Raw genomic sequence first — 25,474 nt, 5'->3', positions numbered from 1 at the left:
TAGAGCCACAAATTTTATTCCATTCAGAAACATTTAAGATACAGGCAGTAAGAACTGATGTTAGCACCAGAGGCACTCTGGATGAGGAAAGATATGTTGCAAACAGGCTGTCCGGGCATCCGGCACTTCACAGCAGCTCAACACTCCCTACAGAGGGAAACAAATAAAAATAATAAATGAGTCAGTGCCTTAAGGCATTGGCCAAACTGGAGGTGTGGACATTGAGGGGGATGCCGCTGTGAGCGGCAGCAGAGGTGCCGGGCTACAACTGTGAGGCAAAGTAGGGGCTGCCGTTGTCTTCTAGACGCCGCGTCAAGATTTCACAGACAGTGTCTGTAACCAGGAGTGTGTGCTCGAACTGTGCAGAACGCTTGCCATCCTTGGTCACTGCCGTCCAGCTGTCGGGCCACGTCTCATCGTGCCAGGCCCCTGCAACACAGCAAACATATCGCAGGGTTAACGTTGCGGACGTGGCAAAGAGCGCAGAATGCGCAACACGGTGGCACAGTAGCGCAGCTGGTAGAGCCGCCGGGAACCCGGTTCGGTCCTGACTGGGTGTCTGTGGAGTTTGCACGTTCTGCCTGTGACCGCGTGGTTTCCCTGCACATCCCCAAATGTCTGTTTTTGTGCTCTATGACAATGACTTCCAGCCATCTCTTTCACTCAGACATCTAACAACTGCTATGTTCTACCTCTCAGTTCCAGTAATATTAAGTAATCATCACCATTTATCATCACCAACCATAGGTTAGTTGTGCCTCCCAGTCTCATTTACCTCCTTCCATGCACATCCTGCCCCGAAAGAAGCCGGCACAGTAGCAAAGCCAGTATAGCCGCTGCCTCACAATGCCAGGGACCCAGGTTCAATCCTGACCTTGGGTGCTGTCTGTATGTGTGGAGTTTCCATGTTCTTCCTGTGAACGCGAGGGTTTCCTCCCACATCCCAAAGATGTGTGTGTTTGTAGGATAATTGGCCTCTGTAAATTAACCCTGGTATGTAGGGAGTGGATGAGAAAGTGGGAATAACATGAAACTAGTGTGAATGGGTGATCGATGGTCCGAAGGGCCTGTTTGCATGCTGTATCTCTAAACTAAACTAACCACAGACAGTGCAACATTAATAGCATGCAACTTATCTGGATTCACTTGTCCCTGGCCTATCGTAGATATTATCGCTTCACCCTTCCCCTTTATCTGCAACTTAAAACACATTGTTTCCAGTTTTGATCAAAAGCTTGAAATGTTACACTATTATTTCCTTCATGTACACTGCTTGACCTGCCGAGTATCGCTGTACTGTCAGATTTTCAGCATCAGCAGTTTTTGTTGTAAAACCACATTAATCTGTTCTTCCCTCATATACAAGGATAGCTTGCCTTTAAATGCATCTCTGACATTTCTCCTAACCATTCCTACAGAAGCATTTTCACCACAATCTTGGGCCGATGGGGGAGGGGGGGGGGGGGGGTGGTTGGTTAGCAGAGCAGAGATGGGGGGGGGGGGGGGGAGAGCTTGTCTGAATCCATGACAGAATGTATTGTTGACCACCACACATATCCAACCTGCAGTTTTAACCATGCAACTGAAACATTTCCTTCATCTCCATCTTAACAAATATGATAATAATTGTATTGCGCAAAGCACAAAAGGCTGGAGCAACTCAACGAGTCAGGCATCAATGGACAGGTGATATCACCTCTAGCCTTTGTCACCTACTCCACCCTTCTACAAATCAAATCCTCTTCACCTGTATCCACCTGTCACTCACAGCTTTGTCCCACCCCCACCAGGTATTTCCAGCTATCTCCCCCCTATTCCATCAGTCTGAAGAAGGGACCAGACCCAAAACGTCACCTGTCCAATGCATCCCCAGATGCTGCCTGACCCCATGGGCTCCTTCAGCACTTTGTGTTTTGCTCAAGATTTCAGAATTTGCAGATCGTTATGTCTCCATTATAGTACAACCTCTTTTCCAGGGACAGTCTCACAAACCCCATGTCTTTCCTGATAATTTTAACCTTTTTTGCACATTTACACACTCTACTGTGCCCGAGTTCACTTTATAATAATACGGCCTATACACTAATGTAACTAAATTAAGACTGAATAAAACATTTTCATTTCTATGCCTCTAGAAATACCAGTGTCTCGATAAAAAAAGACACAAAGTGCTGGAGTAACTCAGCGAGTCAGGCAGCATCTCTGATGCAGAACACAGACAGGAGCAGGACATCTACATTTTATTGCTCCACTGCAAAATGTCCTCAAGCAATGCCTACTTCGAAAATGTTCTCCTCGGGAGTTCTGTGAAACCTTCTCTTATTGCTCCCCCTCTGTGGTTCCTGCTCCTATCTATGTTTTGAGATGCTGCCTGACCCGCTTAGTTACGACAGCACTTTGTGTCTTTCTTTGTGAGTCAGCATCTGCAGTTCCTTGTGTCTACCAGAGCTTCGACTGTTATGTTATTTTCCAATTTTCGTATTGACATGCTCCAAGTCAGTCATAGCACACAGTACAGAATTAAAACAGGCCCTTCGGCCCACCTTGTCCATTCCGATCAAGTTGGCATTCTAGGCTAGTCCTATTTGCCTGCATTTGGCCCATACCTTCCTATTCATACATCTGTCACAGCATTTTAAAAGAATGAAACAACAATGAAACCCACAGTTAATCCCAAGTGAATTAGGAAATACTCACTGAGACATGCATTCAGAGAGAAACATAGAAATTAGGTGCAAGAAGAGTAGGCCATTCGGCCCTTCGAGCCTGCACTGCCATTCGATATGATCATGGCTGATCATCCAACTCAGTATCCTGTACCTGCCTTCTCTCCATACCCCCTGATCCCTTTAGCCACAAGGGCCACATCTAACTCCCTCTTAAATATAGCCAATGAACTGGCCTCAACTACCTTCTGTGGCAGAGAATTCTAGAGATTCACCACTCTCTGTGTGAAAAATGTTTTTCTCATCTCGGTCCTAAAAGATTTCCCCCTTATCCTTAACTGTGACCCCTTGTTCTGGACTTCCCCAACATCGGGAACAATCTTCCGGCATCTAGCCTGTCCAACCCCTTAAGAATTTTGTAAGTTTCTATAAGATCACCCCCTCAATCTTCTAAATTCCAGCGAGTACAAGCCGAGTCTATCCAGTCTTTCTTCATATGAAAGTCCTGCCATCCCAGGAATCAGTCTGGTGAACCTTCTCTGTATTCCCTCTATGGCAAGAATGTCTTTCCTCAGATTAGGAGACCAAAACTGTACGCAATACTCCAGGTGTGGTCTCACCAAGACCCTGTACAACTGCAGTAGAACCTCCCTGCTCCTATACTCAAATCCCTTTGCTATGAATGCTAACATACCATTGGCTTTCTTCACTGCCTGCTGCACCTGCATGCCCACTTTCAATGACTGGTGTACCATGACACCCAGGTCTCGTTGCATCGCCCCTTTTCCTAATCGGCCGCAATTCAGATAATAGTCTACTTTCCTGTTTTTGCCACCAAAGTGGATAACCTCACATTTATCCACATTATACTGCATCTGCCATGCATTTGCCCACTCACCCAGCCTATCCAAGTCACTTTGCAGCCTCCTAGCATCCTCCTCACAGCTAACACTGCCGCCCAGCTTCGTGTCATCCGCAAACTTGGAGATGTTGCATTCAATTCCCTCGTCCAAATCATTAATATATATTATAAATAGCTGGGGTCCCAGCACTGAGTCTTGCTGTACCCCACTAGTCACTGCCTGCCATTCTGAAAAGGACCCGTTTACTCCTACTCTTTGCTTCTTGTCTGCCAGCCAGTTCTCTATCCACATCAATACTGAACCCCCAATGCCGTGTGCTTTAAGTTTGTATACTAATCTCTTATGTGGGGCCTTGTCGAAAGTCTTCTGAAAGTCCAGATATAACACATCCACTGGTTCTCCCTTATCCACTTTACTAGTTACATCCTCGAAAAATTCTATAAGATTTGCCAGACATGATTTACCTTTCATAAATCCATGCTGACTTTGTCCAATGATTACACCACTTTCCAAATGTGCTGCTATCCCATCTTTAATAACTAACTCTAGCAGTTTCCCCACTACCGATGTTAGACTAACTGGTCTGTAATTCCCCGTTTTCTCTCTCCCTCCCTTTTTAAAAAGTGGGATTACATTAGCTACCCTCCAATCCTCAGGAACTACTGCAGAATCTAAAGAGTTTTGAAAAATTATCACTAATGCATCCACTATTTCTGCAGCTACTTCCTTAAGTACTCTGGGATGCAGCCTATCTTGCCCTGGGGATTTATCGGCCTTTAATCCATTCAATTTACCTAACACCACTTCCCGGCTAACCTGGATTTCACTCAGTTCCTCCATCTCATTTGACCCCCGGTCCCCTGCTATTTCCGGCAGATTGTTTATGTCTTCCTTAGTGAAGACAGAACCAAAGTAGTTATTCAATTGGTCTGCCATGTCTTTGTTCCCCATGATCAATTCATCTGTTTCTGACTGCAAGGGACCTACGTTTGTTTTAACTAATTTTTTTCTCTTCACATATCTATAAAAACTTTGCAGTCAGTTTTTATGTTCCCTGCCAGTTTTCTTTCATAATCTATTTTCCCTTTTCTAATTAAGCCCTTTGTCCTCCTCTGCTGGACTCTCTCCCAGTCCTCTGGTAGGCTGCTTTTTCTGGCTAATTTGTATGCTTCATCTTTTGTTTTGATACTATCCCTGATTCCCCTTGTTATCCACGGATGCACTACCTTCCCTGATTTATTCTTTTGCCAAAATGGGATGAACAATTGTTGTAGTTCATCCATGCAGTCTTTAAATGCCTTCCATTGCATATCCACCATCAACCCTTTAAGAATCAATTGCCAGTCTATCTTGGCCAATTCACGTATCATACCCTCAAAGTTACCTTTCTTTAAGTTCAGGACCCTTGTTTCTGAATTAATAATGTCACTCTCCATCCTAATGAAGAACTCAACCATATTATGGTCACTCTTGCCCAAGGGGCCACGCACAACAAAACTGCTAACTAACCCTTCCTCATTACTCAATACCCAGTCTAGAATAGCCTGCTCTCTCGTTGGTTCCTCTACATGTTGGTTTAGAAAACTATCCCGCATACATTCCAAGAAGTCCTCTTCCTCAGCATCCTTGCCAATTTGATTCACCCAATCTATATGTAGATTGAAGTTACCCATTATAACTGTTTTACCTTTGTTGCACGCATTTCTAATTTCCTGTTTGATGCCATCCCCAACTACACTACTACTGTTAGGTGGCCTGTACACAACTCCCACTAGCGTTTTCTGCCCCTTAGTGTTTCGCAGCTCTACCCATATCGATTCCACATCCTCCAAGCTAATGTCCTTCCTTTCTATTGCATTAATCTCCTCTCTAACCAGCAACGCTACCCCACCTCCTTTTCCCTTCTGTCTATCCCTCCTGAATATTGAATATCCCTGGATATTCAGCTCCCAGCCTTGGTCACCCTGGAGCCATGTCTCCGTGATCCCAACTATATCATAGTCATTAATAGCTATCTGCACATTCAGAAATGCTTTCAAATCATTTTGCAGCCTTTTACTAAACGTATGGCAGACTCCATCGGACTTGCAGATTTCTAATGGGCTGTATAAATGCTAAATAACAGCTTACACAACTCACCGTCACAAATCATTGGTTCGATGGTGAACACATGACCTGGCTTCATCACGCCAACAGCTTTGTTTTCTGCAATTAAAAAAATGCATGAGTGAACTTTTTTAATCTCAGTAATAACAGTTGCTCTCACAGTGTTTTGTACAGGAATTAACACAGATTGATTATTCTGATTAAAAGAAGAGCCCCACCTCTTTTCCAGCTTCCTCCCCCACTGCAATCAGTTTGAAGGGTCCCGATCTATGTTCTCCAGAGATGCCGCCTGACCGTTGAGTTACTCCAGCACTTTGTGTTTAGCTGAATATTGATTGATGGACTGATTGAAAGATACAGCATGGAAACAGACTTCTCGGCCCACCAAATCCACACTGACCAATGATCATCCATTCACGCTAGTTCTTTGTTATCACACTTTCTCATCCACTCCCTACATACTCGAGGCAATGTACAGAAGTCAATTAACCTACAAACCCGCATGTCGGTGGAACGTGGGAAGAAACCGGAGCACCCGGAGGAAGCCCATGCGGTCACAGGAAGAACGTGTAAACTCCACACAGACAGCACTCAAGGTCAGTGTAGATTGGTTATTTCCTACTAGCCAACTGTAGTGCTTGTTAGTAGTGGCTCTGCCTAATATGCGTTTTATATTAACAAGAGCTTGCTTACGCCATTCGGTATGAGTAGCTGCTAGGAACTGTAATGTCCTGCAGATCGATGCTGTAAGTAGATTTAATAAACATGTGTTGTATGTGTTTGACTCGACTCATTACAGCTTGGATCGAACCTGGGACTCTGGTGCTGTAAGGCAACAGCTCTGCCCTTCAATTCTTTTACCACCCATCTGCACAAGGGGTAATGTAAAGCACCAATTAATCTTCCCCTCCATATCTTATGTACGTGGTAGGAAACCAGAGCACGCAGGAGATACCAACGTTGTAACTCCAGATGGGAAGTGCCCAACGTCAGGGTTCTGCCCAGGTGAGGTGGCTGGATCTAAGAGGCAGCAGCACTACTTATTACACTGCTGTGCCATCCCCTCTGGAGTGGGAAGGGTCCACGACATATCGAGCACATCACAGCAATGAAAGAAGAACGAAATTCCATAAATCTAGGACATTCGTTTATAGAGATGTCTTATCCGTCTGACAATGAATCAATGGAGACACAGGAAACTGCAGGTGATGGTTTACAAAAAAAACTAAAAATGCTGGAATTACTCAGTGGGTTAGAGGGAATTACCCAGTGGCTCTGGAGAACATGGATGGGTGACATTACAAGTCGGGACCTTTCTTCAGATTGCCTTAGTCGTAGAGCAGTAGCAATCACCGAGGGGATGCAGTGAAAGGAGGTCTCACTGAATTGATGGATTGTGAATGAAAATGAAAGTGGAAAATAGAACATTGGAATGTTCTAAAGACTCTGGATCAGTTCCTGTGGACTGGAGGATAGCTAATGTAACTCCACTTTTTAAAGAAAGGAGGGAGAGAGAAAACAGGGAATTATAGACCAGTTAACATTATATCGGCAGTGGGGAAGATGCTTGAGTCGATTATTAAAGATGTAATAACAGCGCATTTGGAAAGCAGTGACAGGATCGGTCAAAGTCAGCATGGATAAGGGAGAGCCAGTGGATGTGGTGTATCTGAACTTTCAAAAAGCCTTTGACAAGGTCCCACACAAGAGATTAGTGTGCAAAATTAGAGCACATGGTATTGGGGGTAGGGTAATGACATGGATAGAGAATTGATTGGCAGACAGGAAGCAAAGAGTAGAAATTTCAGAATGGCAGGCAGTGACTAGTGGGGTGCTGCAAGGCTTGGTGGTGGGCCTTGTTATTTACAGTATATATTAACGATTTAGACAAGGGAATTAAATATAACATCTCCAAGATTGCGGATACAAAGCTGGGTGGCAGTGTGAGCTGTGAGGAGGATGCAGTGATTTGGATAGGTTGGGTGATTGGGCAGATGCAATATAATGTGGATAAATGTGAGGTTATCCACTTTAGTGGTAAGAACAGAAAGATAGATTATTATCTGAATGGTGTCAGATTAGGAAAAGGGAAGGTGCAACGAGACCTGGGTGTGCTTGTACATCAGTCATACAGCATGGAAATAGGCCCTCCGGCCTAACATGCCCATGCCAACCAGTGTCCCAAATATACTAGTCCCACATGCTCGGTGGGCCATATGGTGGCACATATCCCTTTAAAGTTTAAAACTCTCTATCATACATTTCCAAATGTCTTTTAAATGTTATAGTTTCTGCCTCAACTACCTCCGCGGGCAGCTCAGTCCATACACCCACCACCCTGTGTATGAAAATGTTGCCCCTTAGATTATTATTAAATCTTTCCCCACTCACCTTAAACCTATGTCCTCTGATCCTTGATTCCCCTACTCTGGGTAAAACACTCTACCCTATCTATTCCCCTCCCGATCTTATACACCTCTTCTACTTCTTCTTCTTCTTGCGTATGGCGTGCACAGCCTAAAGTTGTAGGACAACTTGTTCTATTTGATCTTATTTGATTGTGCACGCCGGGTTGATTGCATTCGTCGAAACAGGGCAGACCACGTGAAGGTTGCAATCTCCCACCCCTTATACACCTCTATAACAATGAATTGCTGAATCAAATCTCTGAGCTGGTTAAATACAGTAACTGTAAAACTGGATTTCATTCCTACAAGTTTTAAGACAGCACTTACTAGCGTAATGCGGCACATTAGGTGCGGTGTGAAAAAGTCGGTGGATCCCATGCCCACAATAGCTTCGAACTACTGAGAAGCCGCTGGCGTGTGCGTGCTTCTGTATAATGTTGCCCAGTTCCCTGTACCGAACACCTGGTTTTACTGCAAGGAAAATTGAAGAACATTTATTACAATGGGGTTAGTTAAAAAATAAATATAGATCAACGCAAAATTTAACAGGCAGTGAAATTGTAGTAGTCACAGATGTTGAATAACTAAACCTGGTGGGCGACTCACAGCGCCAGAGACCCTTGTTCGATGCTGACTACAGGTGCTGTCTGTACGGAGTCTGTACATTTTCTCTGTGACCACATGGGTTTTCCCCGGGTGCTCCGGTTTCCCCCCACATTCCAAAAACATACAGGTTTGTAGGTTCATTCAGTAAAGATTGTAAATTGTCCCAGGTGTGTGGGATAGTGTTAGTGTAATGGGGATCGCTGCTCGGCATGGACTCCATGGGACGAAGGGCCTGTTTCCACGCTGTATCTCTAAACTAAACTAAAGTATAAAATGTAAAGCAGTCCTAGCTGCTGCTCTATCTGCCCCATGCTTTGAATACAGGTAAGGAATGCAATGATGACTCTGCTGAACTGATTGCAGTAAAAATATATCTTTCAATGTAAAAATGAATCTTCCGCTTTGCTCTATTGTACTTGAATGTGTCTTGATAGTATTTATGTATAATATTATATAATCTGATTGGATAGCATGCAGAACAAAGTTATTCATTGTACCTCGGTACACGTGACAATAATAAACCTAAACAGAAGTATGTTATTAAGGTACTCTAATTATGAAATAGAATAGGGTTGAGAGGGAAAGATAGATCAGCCCTGATTGAATGGCAGAGTAGACGTGATGAGTCGAATGGCCTAATTCTGCTCCATGAACTTATGAACGTATAGAAACAAGGAACTGCAGATGTTGGTTAATACACAAAGTGCTGGAGCAACTCAGCAGGTCAGGCAGCATCTCTGGGGAACATGTATACGTGATGTTTCGGGTCGAGATCCCGATCCATGTTTCGGTTCTCGACCTGAGACATCACCTATCCATGTTCTCCAGAGATGCTGCCTGACCTAATTAAGTAGCATGTCTGGATATATTCTAGTACGTATAATTCACTCCTGCATTGCTCCTGATCCTGTTTTGAGATGGGACTGTTCTTTGCCACCCCCTCACCTGCATCTATAGCTTGCATTAGGCACTCGTACGTCGTCTGCACCAACTTCTTTGACCCTTCATCAACTTCGCCAACGAAAAATGTCTCGTTTAAATCACCATGGAAACCATTGCGGTAGACTGTAATATCAACTGTAAGAAAGAAAATTATTCAGTTGTGGGATATTACGTTGCTAATTATCATTGGGTGAATTTAGAGCAAGTCATAACTTCACATAATAACAGTGTATACGGCCATTTCAACATGCAGTTACATTGTGGTGACCAGCAGTTCAGGGCAAGGCTGACACGTCCACCATCAATGCAGAGTGTGTGACGCATTGAGTCACAGTGAGTAGTGTAGGTAACTGCATGCTTATAGGAGAATTTTAAATGAGGAAAGGCAGGGAATTTGGGAGTAGGAGGTAAATTCCAGACTTTAGGAACTAGGGACCCAGTCACCAATGCTAAAGCATAGATGACAAGTTGTTTGTGTTCTCAGATATGCAGAGATCTCAATAATTAAGCAGAGAGGTGGTGTAAGTCTCATTGTAGAAACGGGGGAGTCAAATGGGGAACACTGGAATGGTCATGACACAACGTGCTGGAGGAACGTGCGGCTCAGGCAGCATCTGTGGAGGGATTGGACAGAAGACATTTCATAGAAACATAGAAATTAGGTGCAGGAGTAGGCCATTCGGCCCTTCGAGCTCGCACCGCCATTCAATATGATCATGGCTGATCATCCAACTCAGTATCCCGTACCTGCCTTCTCTCCATACCCTCTGATCCCCTTAGCCACAAGGGCCACATCTAACTCCCTCTTTAATATAGCCAATGAACTGGCCTCGGCTACCCTCTGTGGCAGAGAGTTCCAGAGTTCGGGTCAGGATCCTTCTTCAGACTCCAACTGAAATGGTTATGTCAGGCACTGCCTAAAGCACAGACAAAGGTTTAGCAGCAGATGAACTGATGCAGTGGTGATTTTGTGAAGAGCCAAGGACTTGTGTTGTGTGATGGAGATTGAGGGAATTTAGGATTGGAATCTAAACTCCCTGTTAAACAAAACTAATACCAGGGTAGAATTACTTTCTGAAAATGTGGTAAATCTTTGCAGTTCTCTCCTCCGTTGACTTTTGGATGTCCAATCATCATGTATATTTAATGACATTCATCACAAGTAGATAGAGTGGCAAAGAAGGTCTAAGGTCTGCTTGCCTTTATTGGACAGGGCATTGAGTGTAAGAGTCAGGAGGTCATGTTGAAGCTTTGTAAGACTTTGGTTAGGCTGAATTTGAAGTATTGCATGCACATCCGATCACCCCATTACAGGATGTGGAGGCTGGAAGAGAGGAGGGGAAGGACAACGCCTGGCAAGTGACAGGTTGATAGAGGGGATGAGGGGGGGTTGTTAGGCAGATGGTGGACAAAGGCCAGAGATGAAATGACAGGTGTGAGACAAAAGGATTGAAGACTTGCAAAATGCGGAACTAGAGGAATGAATATAGGTGAAAGGGGAGGGGGAGAAATAGGTGCGAGTCCATGAGCAATAGGGAAAGGGGGAAGGGAGAGGAAAGAAGGGAGATGTGGAGGTAGTTACCTAAAATTGAAGGATTCAAGTTTACCTAGAATTGAAGAATTCACTGTTCTACGATCTATATTTGGGGACACAATGGTATTTCGAGAACAGATCGAAAAATGTTAAGGATCTGCTCAGATCTTACTGAATGGCAAAGCTTGTTCCAGCTGACATTTGGCCTACTCCTATCTTGTCAAAATCTGAGGTTGCATTTTAGAATATTACCAAGGATAGGAACGAGGCAGTACATAATCCTAAACTCATCTGCCACGGTCCCACAATTAGTCATACAGCAAGGAAACAAGCCCTTCAGCCTAACATGCCCATATCGACCAAGATGCCCTATCTACACGTCCCATCTGCCTGAATTTGGTCCATATCCTTCCAAACCTTTCCTATCCCAGCCCAAACCATCACGCAAACTAGCCACCCTTCTATTGACTCCATGTACATTTCACGCTGCCTCGGCAAGGCCACCAGCATAATCAAGGATGAGTCACACCGTGGGCACTCCCTCTTGTGCCCTCTCCCATCAGGCAAGAGGTACAGAAGTGTGAAAACGCACACCTCCACATTCAGGGATGGTTTGTTCCCAATTGTTATCAGGCAAATGAACCATCCTATCGCCAACTAGAGAACGGTCCTGACCTACCATCTACCTCATTGGAGACCCTCGGACTATCTTTAATCTGACTTAACTGGACTTTATCTTGCACAAAATGTTATTCCTTTTATCCTGTTTCTGTACACTGTGGATGGCTTGATTGTAATCGTGTATAGTCTTTGCGCTGATTGGATAGCATGCAACAAAAATGCTTTTCACAGTATATCGGTACACGTGACAATAAACTATATCTGTGTACCTGGCCAAATGCCTTTGAAATGTTGAAATGTCTTTGAAATGTTAGTCCTGATTTGCTGCACCAATACTCACTGTTAACAATATCACCATCCTGTAATGGCCGTGCATCAGGGATTCCGTGGCAGATCACCTCATTCACTGAAGTGCAGCACGATTTGGGAAAATTGTAATAATTGAGTGGTGACGGATAACAGTTTCTTGCCAAGCACGCCTAAATAAATCAAAGTGGCCAAAGATTAGCTCTTCTCAATCAACATCTGCATGGGCTGCCAACATACAGTTTAAATGCCAGACCACAAAACAATTAAGATAGTTATCTCTTGCTTCCAACTGTTTCTATAATTATATTTAAGATAGCAGTCCAATGGCATGGATAACATGAATTGAACAGCAAAAGAACTGCAGATGCTGGATATTTGGAATAAAGTGTTTGGTATTGGAAATATTCCATAGATTAGGTCACAACAGTGGAGGGGGAAGCAGTCTTAACATTTCAGGTCAGATATAGGAATCGAGACAAAAGGAACTGCAGCTGCTGGAATCTTGAGTAAACCACAAAGCTTCGGAGTAACTCAGCGGGTCAGGCAGCATCTGTGGAGAGAATGGACAGGTTAATAAAGGATTGCTGACCTGAAGCATTAACTGCTTCTCTCGCCACAGATGCTGCCTGACTTACTGAGAAGTCCTGCACTTTGTTCTTGCGTCTTGGTTGAGAAGGATTGGAATCGTGTTGTTTTACGCTAGATATGTGAAGGAGAAAAGATTAGTGAAGACAAATGTAAGTCCCTTACAGTCATATACAGATGAATTTATAATGGGGAAACAAGGAAATAGCAGACAAGTACTTTGGTTCGGCTCTCACTGAGGAAGACACAAACAATATCCCAGAAATACTAGGGGACCGAGAATCTAGTGGGATGGAGGAACTGAAGGGAATCCCACATTAGTCCGGAAATTGTGTTAGGTAAACAGTTGGGACTGAAGACAGATCACAATCACAATTACAATAATACTTTATTAGCCAAGTATGTTTTGCAACATACGAGGAATTTCATTTGCCAAGTCAGTCATAAGCAACAAAACACACAAAACACATTTTAACATAAACATCCACCACAGAGACTCCACGTTCTTCACTGTGATGGAAGGCAAAAAAAAGTTCAATCTCTTCCCTTAGCTCTCCCGCGGTGGGGGTCCTCGAGCCCTCCGTTAATGGGACGATCTTCACTCCCGTAGCCCGCGTCGGGGTGATCCAGCTCCTGCATCAGGGGGATGTCAGCAGCCCCGCGCCGGGCAATCGAACCCTGCGTCGGGGCTGGTCATGCCTCTGCGTTCGTCGACTAGCCTCTCCCGACACTGCGAGCTCTTGATGGTAGGTCCGCAGGCTGCGGTTGGAGCGATCCCAGGCAAGGGATCGGCTCTGATATTAAGTCCGTGCCCCGCTGTGGGGCCCAAGGTCGGTCCGAGGAGGCTTCCAGCTCCATCAATGATGGGCCTCAAAGCGACCGGAGACACGACCCAGACACATCACGTCTCCGGCAAGGTAAGAAACTGAAAGAAAAGTTTCTCCCTCCCCCCACATAAAACAAACCGGAGAACATTTACACAAAATTATAAAACGCACAAAAATGTTTTTAAAAGACATAAAAATAAACAGACTGTTGGTGGGGTGCCAATCGTTCGGTGCCCCTTGTGGTCATATTCCCAGGGCCTGATGGTCTGCATCCCAGAGTAATCAAGGAGGTGGCCCTTTTTAAGAGAGGGAGATTGAAAACAAGGAATTATAGACCAGTTAGCCTTACATCGGTAGTGGGCAAAATGCTCAATTTGATTATTAAAGATGTAATAACAGCGCATTTGGAATGCAGTAACAGGATCGGTCAAAGTCAGCATGGATTTATGAAGGGGAAATCATGCTAGACTAATCTTCTGTAATTTTTTGAGGATGTAACAAGTAGAATTGATAAGGGAGAACCAGTGTATGTGGTGTATCTGGACTTTCAAAAAGCCTTTGACGAAGTCCAAGACAAGAGATTAGTGCTGACATGGACAGAGAACTGGTTGGCAGACAGGAAGGATTTAACAGGTCCTTTTCAGAAAGTCAAGGAGTGATTAATGGGGCGCCGCAAGGCTCAGTACAGGGACCCCAGTTATTTACAATATATATTAACGATTTAGACGAAGGAATTAAATGTAACATCTCCAAGTTTGCGGATGACACAAAGCTAGGTGGCAGTGTGAGCTGCAAGGAGGATGCTATGAGGCTGCAGGGTGACTTAGATAGGTTGGGTGAGTGGGCAGATGCATGGCAGATGCAATATAATGTGGATAAATGTGAGGTTATCCACTTTGGTGGCAAGAACAATAAGGCAGATTATTATCTGAATTATGTCAGATTAGGAAAAGGGGAGGTGCAACGTGACCTGTGTGTCCTTGTACATTAGTCACTGAAAGTAAGCATGCAGGTACAGCAGGCAGTGAAGAAAGCAAATGACACGTTTGCCCTCATAGCGAGAGGATTTGAGTATAAGAGCAAGGTCCTACTGCAGTTGTACAGGGCCCTGGTGAGACCATACCTGGAGTATTGTATGTAGTTGAGGGAGTGCAGCGTAGGTTCACCAGGTTAATTCCTGGGATGGCGAGATTGACATATGACATCGGTTGACTGGGCGTATTCACTGGAATTTAGAAGGATGAGAGGGTATCACAGAAAGAAATACAATTCTTAAGGGATTGGACAGGCTAGATGCAGAAAGAAATCTCCCGATGTTGAGGGAATCCAGAACAGGGGGTTACAGTTTAAGAATAAGGGGTAGGCCATTTAGGACTGCAATGAGGAAAAACTTTTTCCTCCAGAGAGTTGTGAATCTGTGGAATTCTCTGTCAGAGAAGGCAGTGGAGGCCAATTCACTGGATGTTTACAAGAGAGAGTTAGATATAGCTCTTAGGCCAAACAGAATCAAGGAATATGGGGAAAAAGCAGGAACGGGGTACTGATTTTGGATGATCAGCCATGATATTGAATGGCGGTGCTGGTTCGAAGGGCTGAATGGCCAACTCCTGCACCTATTGTCTGTGTTTCTATAGATTACACGACAATTGTTGCACGTCTGCTGTTTTTTTAGCTTTAATTGGATTTATCATTACCACGTGTATCGTTTACGAGTTTCATGCACACGAAGAATTTGATGGCATCCTGGTATAAATGTCAATAAACAAATCATCCTTTTTTATTCCAAACATGGCCGGTTATCTTCCTTAATCCTCTTTTAAGGTCCCAGCCATTTTTGTTAATCTTTTTACTGCTAGATTTGTGCATGCAAACCTGAAAATAATTGAAAATTACACCCCAGTGTGTATTGAATAAACTGAAACTCTCACCCTTAATTAAAATTGAGTCGTGTTTATACCTTGAATTGTAAAGAAACCTTTGACAGAATGTGACATGGTAATTTCTATAAATAGTAGACCTGATCTCTCTGGTAGAAGTGTGGGGTAACATTCACACACATTCCATCCCCAAACTAAGCTGTACAATTTTATTTTTACTAAAACATAATTAAAGGCTTGACAACAAGCTCATACTCTTGTTATCTCGGACACACAGGGCTCAGCAGACGGAACCCTTGACCAACACATCCCTCATTGCTTCTCTTCCTCCTCACACACCCTCCATGCAAGCTGGCTACACACTGATGCCGGCACCCAATCCCACCGCTTTCCTGATCCCCCTTGCAACTACTTGTATTCCCACAGCCTTCAGGATCCTCGACACATTCTCACTGTGCCACTCCTGTAAATGGAAAACCCGAAGTAGTGTTGCAATAGTTTGGAATGTAAACTTAGAACAAAGAACATTGAACAGTACAGCAAAGGAACAGACCCTTTGACTCACAATGTTTATGCCATACATGATGCCAAGTTAAACTTATCTCATCTGCCTGTCCATGATCCATTACCCTCTATTCTCTGCAACTCCATGTGCCTATCCAAAAGCCTCTTAAATGCCACTATCGTATCTGCCTCCACCACTACCCCTGTGAGAGTGTTCCAGGCCCCCCACCACCCTCTGTGTACAAGACTTATCCCGCTCATATCCATTAAACTTCTTAGTAAGAACCGTTTGGAATTTCTGGAATCTAGGTAATCTGTGTCATGTTCTTTTTTTCCTTCTAAAGAAAATATTTTTTAATCTCATACGGACTGACACCAGTCGATAAAGATCGACTTGGATAAGTACAATCCAGCCAGTGTGCAGATTTCAAACTCAACTCAAAATATTTATTGTATTTTATATTTAAACACTGATTACTTGAGCAGTTAGAGATATTTGACGATCAGATAAAACCCATTGTGAATATGTATATCTAGCCAACTTTTTTTGAAGAAACAAACTCAAGAAATTGCAGACGCTGGAATCCTGAACAAAAGACAAAGTGCTAGAGGAACTCAGCGGGTCAAGTAGCATCTGAGAAGGGTGCCGACCCGAAATGTCGTCTGACCATTTCCCTCCACAGATGCTGCCTGACCTGCTGAGTTCCTCCAGGACTGTGTGTTAAACTGATGGCGTAGTTGGAATAATGAGGGATGTTATTTATGTGAACTCCAGACGGCACTATTAAGGAAACAAATGAAAGACAAATGAAAGCTAATATTCAAGTTCAGGTATTTTAGGGCAACTTATTGAGATAATTACAATAGTTATGAAGCAGAACAAAGTTGTGGTGGATACAAGGAACTGCAGTTGCCAGTTTACAAAAAAGGACACAAAGTGCTGCAGCAACTCAGCGGGTCGGGCAGCATCTCTGGAGAACATGAATAGGCTATGGTTCAGGTTGGGACACTTCTTCGGACTGATGGGGGGGGGGGGGGGGGACGAAAACTGAAAGAGAGGAGAAGCGTGTTAATAGGTTGATACAGATGAGGGGGAAGTGTAAGGATGATGGGAATTAACTCAGTAGGTTTCAGCAATTCCTCATATCTATGAATGACTGAGGTGCCACAATAGAGAAACGGACACCCAAATTTGTCAACAGGATAAAGATCAGCAGCACACCAAGTAATGTACACAGCAGCTCAATGAATCATTTGAAACACCAGCTATTATTTTGTTAGACACGGATATATACAAAGAAACAAAGGAAGATGTTGGGTGACAGATGAAATATCTATGAAACAGCTATTTCTATTGCTATATCTATCTATCTTTACACTTGCTTGTAAAGTGGCTTGGGTTGGGGACGTCCGTACATCAGACCACATATGCAAGCAGTCTAGAAACATAATGAAGCTAAATGTTATAGCAGCTCATTGACTTGAAGGACTCAATGGTCTACTCCCCAAGACTCAGCTGCTTCCCAGCTGTTATCAGGCAAATGAACCATCCTATCAACAACTAGAGTTCATAAGTTCTAGGAGCAGAATTAGGCCATTCAGCCCATCAAATCTACTCCACCATTCTATCATGGCTGATCTATCTTTCCTTCCCAACTCCATTCTCCTGCCTTCTCCCCATAACCCGACACCCGTACTAATCAAGAATCTATCAATCTCCAACTTATCCATTGACTTGGCCTCCTGCAGCCGTCTGTGGCAATGAATTCAACAGATTCACCACCCTCTGACTAAACAAATTCCTCACCTTTCGAAAGGTATGTCCTTTTATTCTGAGGCTGTGCCCTCTGGTCCTCGCCTCTCCCACTAGTGGAAACATCCTCTCTATATTCACTCTATCAAGGCCTTTCACTATTTGGTAAGTTCAAATGAGGTCTTCCATCACTCTTCTAAACTACAGCGAGTACCGTTTGACTCGCTCAGTGCCGTCAGACGCTTATCATATGTTAACCCAATCTTTCCTGGGATCATTCACGCAAGCATCCACTGGACCCCTCCAACACCAGCACACCCTTCCTCAGATTTGGGGCCCAAAATTGCTCACAATACTCCAAATGCAGTCTGACCAGTGCCTTATAAAGCCTCAGCATTATATCCCTATTTTAAATGCTAGCATTGCATTTGCCTCCCATACTACCAATTCAACTTGGAAATTAATTTTTGGGGAATCCTCCACCAGCACTCTCAAGTCCCTTTGCACCTCCGATTTCTGAATTCTCTCCCCATTTAAAAAATAGTCTATACCTTTATTCCTAGTACCTAAATGTATGACTCCACACTTAGAGAGCGATGCTGAGCTACTATCTACCTCCTCAGACTATTATTCACTTCATCATCTACACTGTAGATGACTCTGTAATCAAGTATAGTCTTTCCACTGACTGGTTTGCACGCAACAAAAACTTTTCATTGTACCTCGGTACACATGACAATAAACTAAACTACATCCCTCCTTAAGCTTCAAAAACCATGTCAGGCTGGAAGGGAGGACACAAAGTGTTGGGGTAATTCAGCGTGTCAGGTAGCATCTCTGAAGAACAGATTGGTGACTTTTCAGGACCCAAAACGTCACCTATCCTTGTTGTCAAGAGATGCTGCTGTTTGACTTGCTCAGTTACCCCAGCGCTTAGTGTCCTTTTCTGTAAACTAGTATCTGTAGTTCCTTGTTTCTACACCATGAAGGTGCAGCGGGAGAGTTACTGCTTTGCAGCGCCAGAGACCCGGGTTCGATCCTGACTACAAGTGCCGTCTGTACGGAGTTTGTACTTTCTCCCCGTGACCGCGTGGGTTTTCCCCGGGTGCTCCGGTTTCCTCCCACACGCCAAAGAACTATAGATTTGTAAGTTAGTTGGTTTTGGTTAAAAAAAAGATTGCAAATGTCCCTGGTGTGTAGGATATAGCTAGTGTATAGGCTGATCGATGGTCGGCACGGACTCGGAGGGCTGAGGGCCTATTTCCGTGCTGTATCTCTAAACTAAACGATGACAAGCCATTCTCTGCTGAGGGGCCCGCTGCATCAGATGAGGGAACCGCTATATCAGATGATCAATTGGCAAATGTATTAAACAATGCAAGTATTGTAATGCTATCTCAGTTCAAATCATTGAAAAAAACAAAATCACCATCTTAGAATTATTTGTGACTTTACACCACAGCATCAATGTGGGTGTTTTAAGAATAACACTACTATTAAAGATTCACGTGGGAGTTCACGTGAACGATATTTGCCCACTAGGCATGATGACTGGTATAATGTGGGTAGTGCTGTGCCAGCTGCTGATAAGAACGTTCCTCTGCATGCTTCTATTGTGACCGCAGGCTATTTACAAACTGCGGTTCCACAACCACTGAGAGGTTTAAGATAGTTTGTACGCAAGAGATTGAGTAAAACATTAATAAGATGTTATTTACATTTCTTTGCACTTGCACGGGAGAAAACACAAGTATTTATTTCCAAAATGTATTTCTCACTTCACGCTCCCTCGTCAAGGCCACCAACATAATCAAGGATGAGTGTCACTCCCTTTTCTCCCCTCTTCCATCGATCAACCGTTCACACTAATTCTTTGTTATCTCCCTTTCTCATTCACTCGTACAATTAGGGGCAATTTTACAGAGGTCAATTAACCTACAAACCTGCACATCTTTATGATGTGGGAGAAAACCGGAGCACCCGGAGAAAACCCATGCCGTCACAGGGATAACGTACAACCTCTATACGTTTAACAGTTTATTGGGATGCACCACTCGTTCTTCTTCCCTCTCCCATCAGGCAAGAGGAGAAGTGTGAAAACGCACCCCTCCAGACTCAGGGACAGCTTTTTACCAGCAGTTATCAGGCAACTGAACCATCCTACCAACAAATAGAGAGCGGTCCTGAGATTAATAGGGTTCAGGCCGAAGTTAGTTTCAACTGTTAGATAGACACAAATTGCTGGAGTAACTCAACGGGTCAGGCAGCATCCCTGGTGAAAAGGAATAGGTGACGTTTCGGCCCTGACTCAGAGACAGTCTGAAGAAGGGTCTCGACCTGAAACATCACCTATTCCTTTTCTCCAGAGATGCTGCCTGACTCGCTTTATGTCTATCTTCGGTGTAATCCAGCATCTGCAGTTCCTTCCTACACATTAGTTTCAACTATTGTTAGTTTATCCCATATATAAAAGCTCCATACCATGTGAACAGCGCGATCAATCTCTTCAGTTGTGACTCCAGGTCGTACCATCATTGAAGCAACATCTAGAACCTCCCGGGCGAGCTGCAACACAAGTCAAATGAGTGAATTCCAGCAGCACAAAAACCATAGGAAGCCACTTTAATGTTTAACTGCATTAAGGCATATTATGAACCAACACCCTTGAGTGTTGCCTAATGTCACGTTTTGTTTAGTTTAGAGATACAGCATGGAAACAGGCCCTTCAGCCGATCAAGTCCATGCTGACAATCGATCACTCGTTCATACTAATTCTATGTCCTTCTACTTTCGCACCCACTACCTACACACTAGGGGTAATTTACAGAGGCCAATTAATCTAAAAACCTGCATGTCTTTGGTGTGTGAGAGGAAACCGGAGCACCTCCAGGAAACCCACTTAGTCACAGGGCGAAAAGGCAAACTGCACACAGACAATACCCAAAGTCAGGATCGTACCTGGGTCTCTGGCGCTGTGACACAGCAGCTCTACCAGCTGCACCACTGTGCTGCCCAGCACATGTTAGCGATCAATCATTTTGATGGAAAAAGATTTGTTGTTTAATTGATTCAACCTCTGTGTATAATCTTGAAAAGACAACAAATGTGGCATATTATCTGATTTTTCTTGCTAAGGTGGAAACTAAGCTTTTAACTTGCTTTCAACAGGTTATGCAACAGCATCAAAATAATTCACATGACTTTGAATAATGATTTACTTGGGAGCTTAGTGCAGCAGCAACTTTCTAACGATTGCAGTAGCAAACACTGACTCAAAGACTGTGTTGTGATTTGGTAACAAAATCAACACCATTTTTGGACATTCAAGAATATGAGCTTTCTTGAGCATCATGAAATTAGGTTTCTAACACTGGCATAACCCTGTGAAGTCCCTCCCCAAAATACTTTGACTCTATACTTCTCCCTCCCCCTTTAAACTTACTACTTTGACAGGAGCAGCGCCTCATATTTCGCTTGGGTAGTTTACACCCCAGCGATATGAACATTGACTTCTCCAATTTCAGGTAGTCCTTGCTTTCTCCCTCCTTCCCAGCTCTCCCACAGCCTAGTCTCTGCTTCTTTCTTTCATCTTCCCGCCCCCCCCCCCCACATCAGTCTGAAGAAGGGTCTCGACCCGAGACATCACCTATTCCTTCACTCCATAGATGCTGCCTCACCCGCTGAGTTTCGCCAGCATTTTTGTCTATCTTCCATTTTTCCAGCATCTGCAGTTCTTTCTTAAACACTTTGACCAAGCTGCTCATTGCCCAATGGCTTCTTAAGTACAGTACTTAAGTGTCAAATTTTGTTTGATGACATCCCTGTTAATTGGCTAGGAACCCATTACATCAAACACAGAACAGTACAGCACAGGAACAGGCCCTTCGTCAGGATGCCAGGTTAAACTAATCTCCTTTGCCTGCACGTGATCCATATCCCTCCATTACAAGCATAGCCAATGTGCTCAATTAAAAGCCTCTTAAACGCCACTGTTGCCGTTCACCACCACCCCGGGCAGCGCGTTCCAGGCACCCTCCACAGCCTGTGCCCCGCAAATCTCCTTTAAACTTTGCCCCTATCACCTCAAAGCTATGTCCTCTAGACTTTGACATTTCTTCTCTGGGAAAAAGATTCTGACTGTCTAGATATCTATGCCTCTCATAATTTTATACATTTCTCTAAGTATATTGTTGATGTTTTAACATCAGAATGTTAAAGCTGCCCAAAAAAATTGCTCAATAGTAATGCTCATTGATTAAAACGCAAAGTGCTGAAGTAACTTAGCGGGCCAGGCAGCATCTATGGAGGAAGGTACACAAAAATGCTGGAGAAACTCAGCGGGTGCAGCAGCATCTATGGAGCGAAGGAAATAGGCGACGTTTCGGCCCGAAACGTCGCCTATTTCCTTCGCTCCATAGATGCTGCTGCACCCGCTGAGTTTCTCCAGCATTTTTGTGTACCTTCGATCTTCCAGCATCTGCAGTTCCTTCTTGAACACAGCATCTATGGAGGACATAGGTTTGTGACGTTTTGGGTTGGGAACCTCCTTCAGACTGATTCATACTAATCCTGACCCAAAATGTTGCTAATCCATGTCCTCTAAAGATGCTGTCTGACCTGCTGAGTTATTCCTGCACATTGTGTGTTACTCAAGATTCTAGCATTGAGAACGGCATGGTGTTGCAGCAGTAGAGTTGCTGCCTTACAGCGCCAAAGACCTGGATTCCATCCTGACCACAGGTGTTGTCTGTACAGAGTTTGTACATTCTCCCTGTGACTGCATGGGGTTTATCCGCTGTAGATCGGTTACATTACTTACTAACCAATGTAGTGCTTTATTATTATAAACTCCGCCTACTACCAGACTATTCATATTATCGCAACCCGACATGTGCTGCCAGTCAGTGCTGCAGTACAGTAGAAGTAACATGCTGTAGGGTGGTGTATGCATTACACAATAAATACTGTTGTACCAGATCAGTGAGTACGTTTGATTCACTCAACATCCAGGTGCTCCAGTTTCTTCCCACACTTCCCACAAGACAAACAGGTTTGTCGGTTAATAGGCTTTTGTAAAATTATAAAGTGTCCCTAGTGTGCAGGACAGTGTTAGCCTACGGGGTGATCGCGGGTCGGCGTGGAGTTAGTGGGCCAAAGGGCCTGATTCCGCTCTGTGTGTCTAAAGTCTATCTGTAATTCCATGTAGTTATACTAGTAATGTTCATTATAGCGCAAGTTTGCCATACTTTAGTTAAAGTCCTTTGTAACCCTTCATGGTGCAGTCTCAGGAATATTAGCATTGAATTATTCAGTGAACTCAAATGGAGGATTCCATTTCACAGTAACTATATGTAAATCTATTATGATTATATGGCAGGACCGAAAACGCAGTGCATTGTTCTGATTCCCGCGTCTTACAAGACAAAATGAAGCGTCACAACTTACTCGACATACTAGCCGCATTGCTTCTATGTCTTCTGGAGGCAGAATTTTGATTTGGGATGTTCCTTTTAAGGACTGTTCGGATTCAGAAACACCTTGGAAGAGAGAGGGAAGGTAAATTATCATGCTATTGCGATAGAATCCCTTTCATGATGTCACTAGCCTAAATAGTGTCCAATATCAGGCTGGGTGGAAAGATTAAAAAACAATTTTCAAACCCATTGCCAAGGCCACGTAAAAAAAGCAAACAAAACATTGGTTTAATATCTAGCGCTTTAGAATTTAAAAATAGAATTGTTGTATGTACTACTGTGGAAAACCGTGCACTGTCCATATTATAAATATAACATAGAGGCACAGGGAAGGTGCAAAACTGACTTACAATGATGGGGTTGAGAGGGACAGAAAGATCAGCCATGACTGAATGGCGGAGTAGACTTGATGGACCGAATGGCTGAATTCAGCTCCTGTAACTTATGAATGATGTCACTAGATGTTATAATTGTTATTAAACATTGCGCAGAAGTGACAAAACGCTGAGCTCTGGGATACAGATATATTTTAAGATGAGAGCTGCAAAGTTTAAAGGAGATGTGCAGGGCATTTATTTTTTTACACAGTGGGTGGTGGGTGCCTGGAATGTACTGCCAGGGGGTGGTGGTTGAAGCAGATACATTAATGGCATTTGTATAGGGATATGGAAATACAGGGAATGGAAGGATATGGATTATATACAGGTAGATAAGGGATGGCCTTAGCATCATGTTCTGCACAGACATTGTGGGCTGAAGGGCCTGTTCTATATTCAGGTGACCTAATGCATGATTTGTAAATGCTGGTATTTAGGTACAGAAAAAGTGGGGAAAGCGGATACATTTATTGCCTGTGGAACTCAGTACAATAGCATGGAACAAAAACAGTAAATGCTGGAAATACTCAGCTGGTCGGGTAGCATCTGTGGAAAAAAGAAGCGAAGTTAATGTTTCAAGTTCAAGACTTTCTGTCAGAACTCTGAAATACAGTGCCCTCCATAATGTTTGGGACAAAGACCGTCATTTATTTATTTGCCTCTGCATGCCACAATTTGAGATTTATAATAGAAAAAATCACATGTGGTTAAAGTGCACTTTGTCAAATTTTATTAAAGGGCATTTTTGCACATTTTGGATTCACCATGTAAAAATTACAGCTGTGTTTATACATTGTCCCCCCATTTCAGGGCACCATAATGTTTGCAACACACGGCTTCACAGGTGTTTGTAATTGCTCAGGTGTGTTTAAATACCTCCTTAACGCAGGTATAAGGGAGCACCTAGTCTTTCCTCTCGTCTTTCCATCACCTTTGGAAACTTTGATTGCTGTTTATCAAACTGAGGACCAAAGTTGTGCCAATGAAAGTCAAATAAGCCATCATGAGAATGAGAAACAAGAATAAAACTGTTTGAGACATCAGCCAAACATTAAGCTTACCAAAATCAACTGTTTTGAACATCATTAAGAAGAGAGCACTGGTGAGCTTAGTAATCGCAAAGGGACTGGCAGGCCAAGGAAGACCTCCACAGCTGATGACAGAAGAATTCTCTCTATAATAAAGAAAAATCCCCAAACGCCTGTCTGACAGATCATAAACACTACAGGAGTCAGGATTTGTCAATGACCACTGTCCGCAGAAGACTTCATGAACAGAAATACAGAGGCTACACTGCACACTGTTTGAAGGAAATTACCCAAAATTCGGGAAACTGGCTGTTTTCGGGTAATTTTAGGGAAATTGAATAATTTCGGGAAATTTCCTCATCCTACCCGCGAAAGGGTGTAAAGGTAACACACACAGCACTGCCGGTTTGGTGCTTAAAGGTTTAAACCAGGGGTCGGCAACCTTGTTCTGCATAGGGGCCTGGACGCATGTCTGTGAGCGGATGGCGGGCCATTCTATCACGTGTACACATGGATCCCGCCCCCATCCCACCCCGGATGGCAGGCATCAAATCACATGTTCACAGAAGGTAGACAAAAATGCGGGAGAAACTCAGTGGGTGAGGCAGCCTCATGCAATCCTTGCATGTCTCACCCCTTTGAGTTCCTCCAGCATGAGAGGGAGTGGGGGAGAGGGGGAGAGGGGGAGAGAGGGAGAGAGGGAGAGAGGGAGAGAGGGAGAGAGGGAGAGCAGAGAGCAGAGACTAGGACACATGAGAGCAGGATGTAAAAACGAAGACAACGAAAGCTGTTGGTGGCAACGAAAGCTGCCTTGCATAACACTGTAAAAGTGAGTAACAGAAGCAGGCAGATACAGTGTAGTTACACACATCTGTTTTGCCTTGTTCTTCTTTGTATAGGTAACGTGTGCCCGTGAAAAAAACCCAACAACAAATAGCACGCAGGAAGCATTTTTGAAAATTTCAGGAAATACCATCAAATTCCAGGAAATTTG

At 43.8% G+C, this 25,474-nt stretch overlaps 1 protein-coding gene across 2 annotated transcripts in view; it reads right to left on the bottom strand.

Annotated features, from left to right (window-relative positions):
• The window catches only part of metap1 (methionyl aminopeptidase 1), a 54,848-nt gene continuing 29,374 nt past the window's right edge, over positions 1-25,474 (bottom strand). For both annotated transcript variants that reach the window (XM_033022712.1, XM_033022719.1), the window contains 7 exons: positions 23,047-23,138; positions 20,083-20,166; positions 12,087-12,225; positions 9,595-9,726; positions 8,371-8,514; positions 5,669-5,734; positions 1-429 (listed from right to left, as the gene is read on the bottom strand). In XM_033022712.1, the coding sequence (XP_032878603.1) occupies positions 263-429; positions 5,669-5,734; positions 8,371-8,514; positions 9,595-9,726; positions 12,087-12,225; positions 20,083-20,166; positions 23,047-23,138 (824 nt within the window). In that variant the 3' untranslated portion in view covers positions 1-262. The remainder of the gene's footprint in view (positions 430-5,668; positions 5,735-8,370; positions 8,515-9,594; positions 9,727-12,086; positions 12,226-20,082; positions 20,167-23,046; positions 23,139-25,474) is intronic.

Source organism: Amblyraja radiata, chromosome 1 (genome assembly GCF_010909765.2).
Source record: "Amblyraja radiata isolate CabotCenter1 chromosome 1, sAmbRad1.1.pri, whole genome shotgun sequence".
Classification (NCBI taxonomy): Eukaryota; Metazoa; Chordata; class Chondrichthyes; order Rajiformes; family Rajidae; genus Amblyraja; species Amblyraja radiata.
The sequence above is the reverse complement of the archived record's forward strand: the minus strand, read 5'-3'. Positions and strand labels throughout refer to the sequence as shown.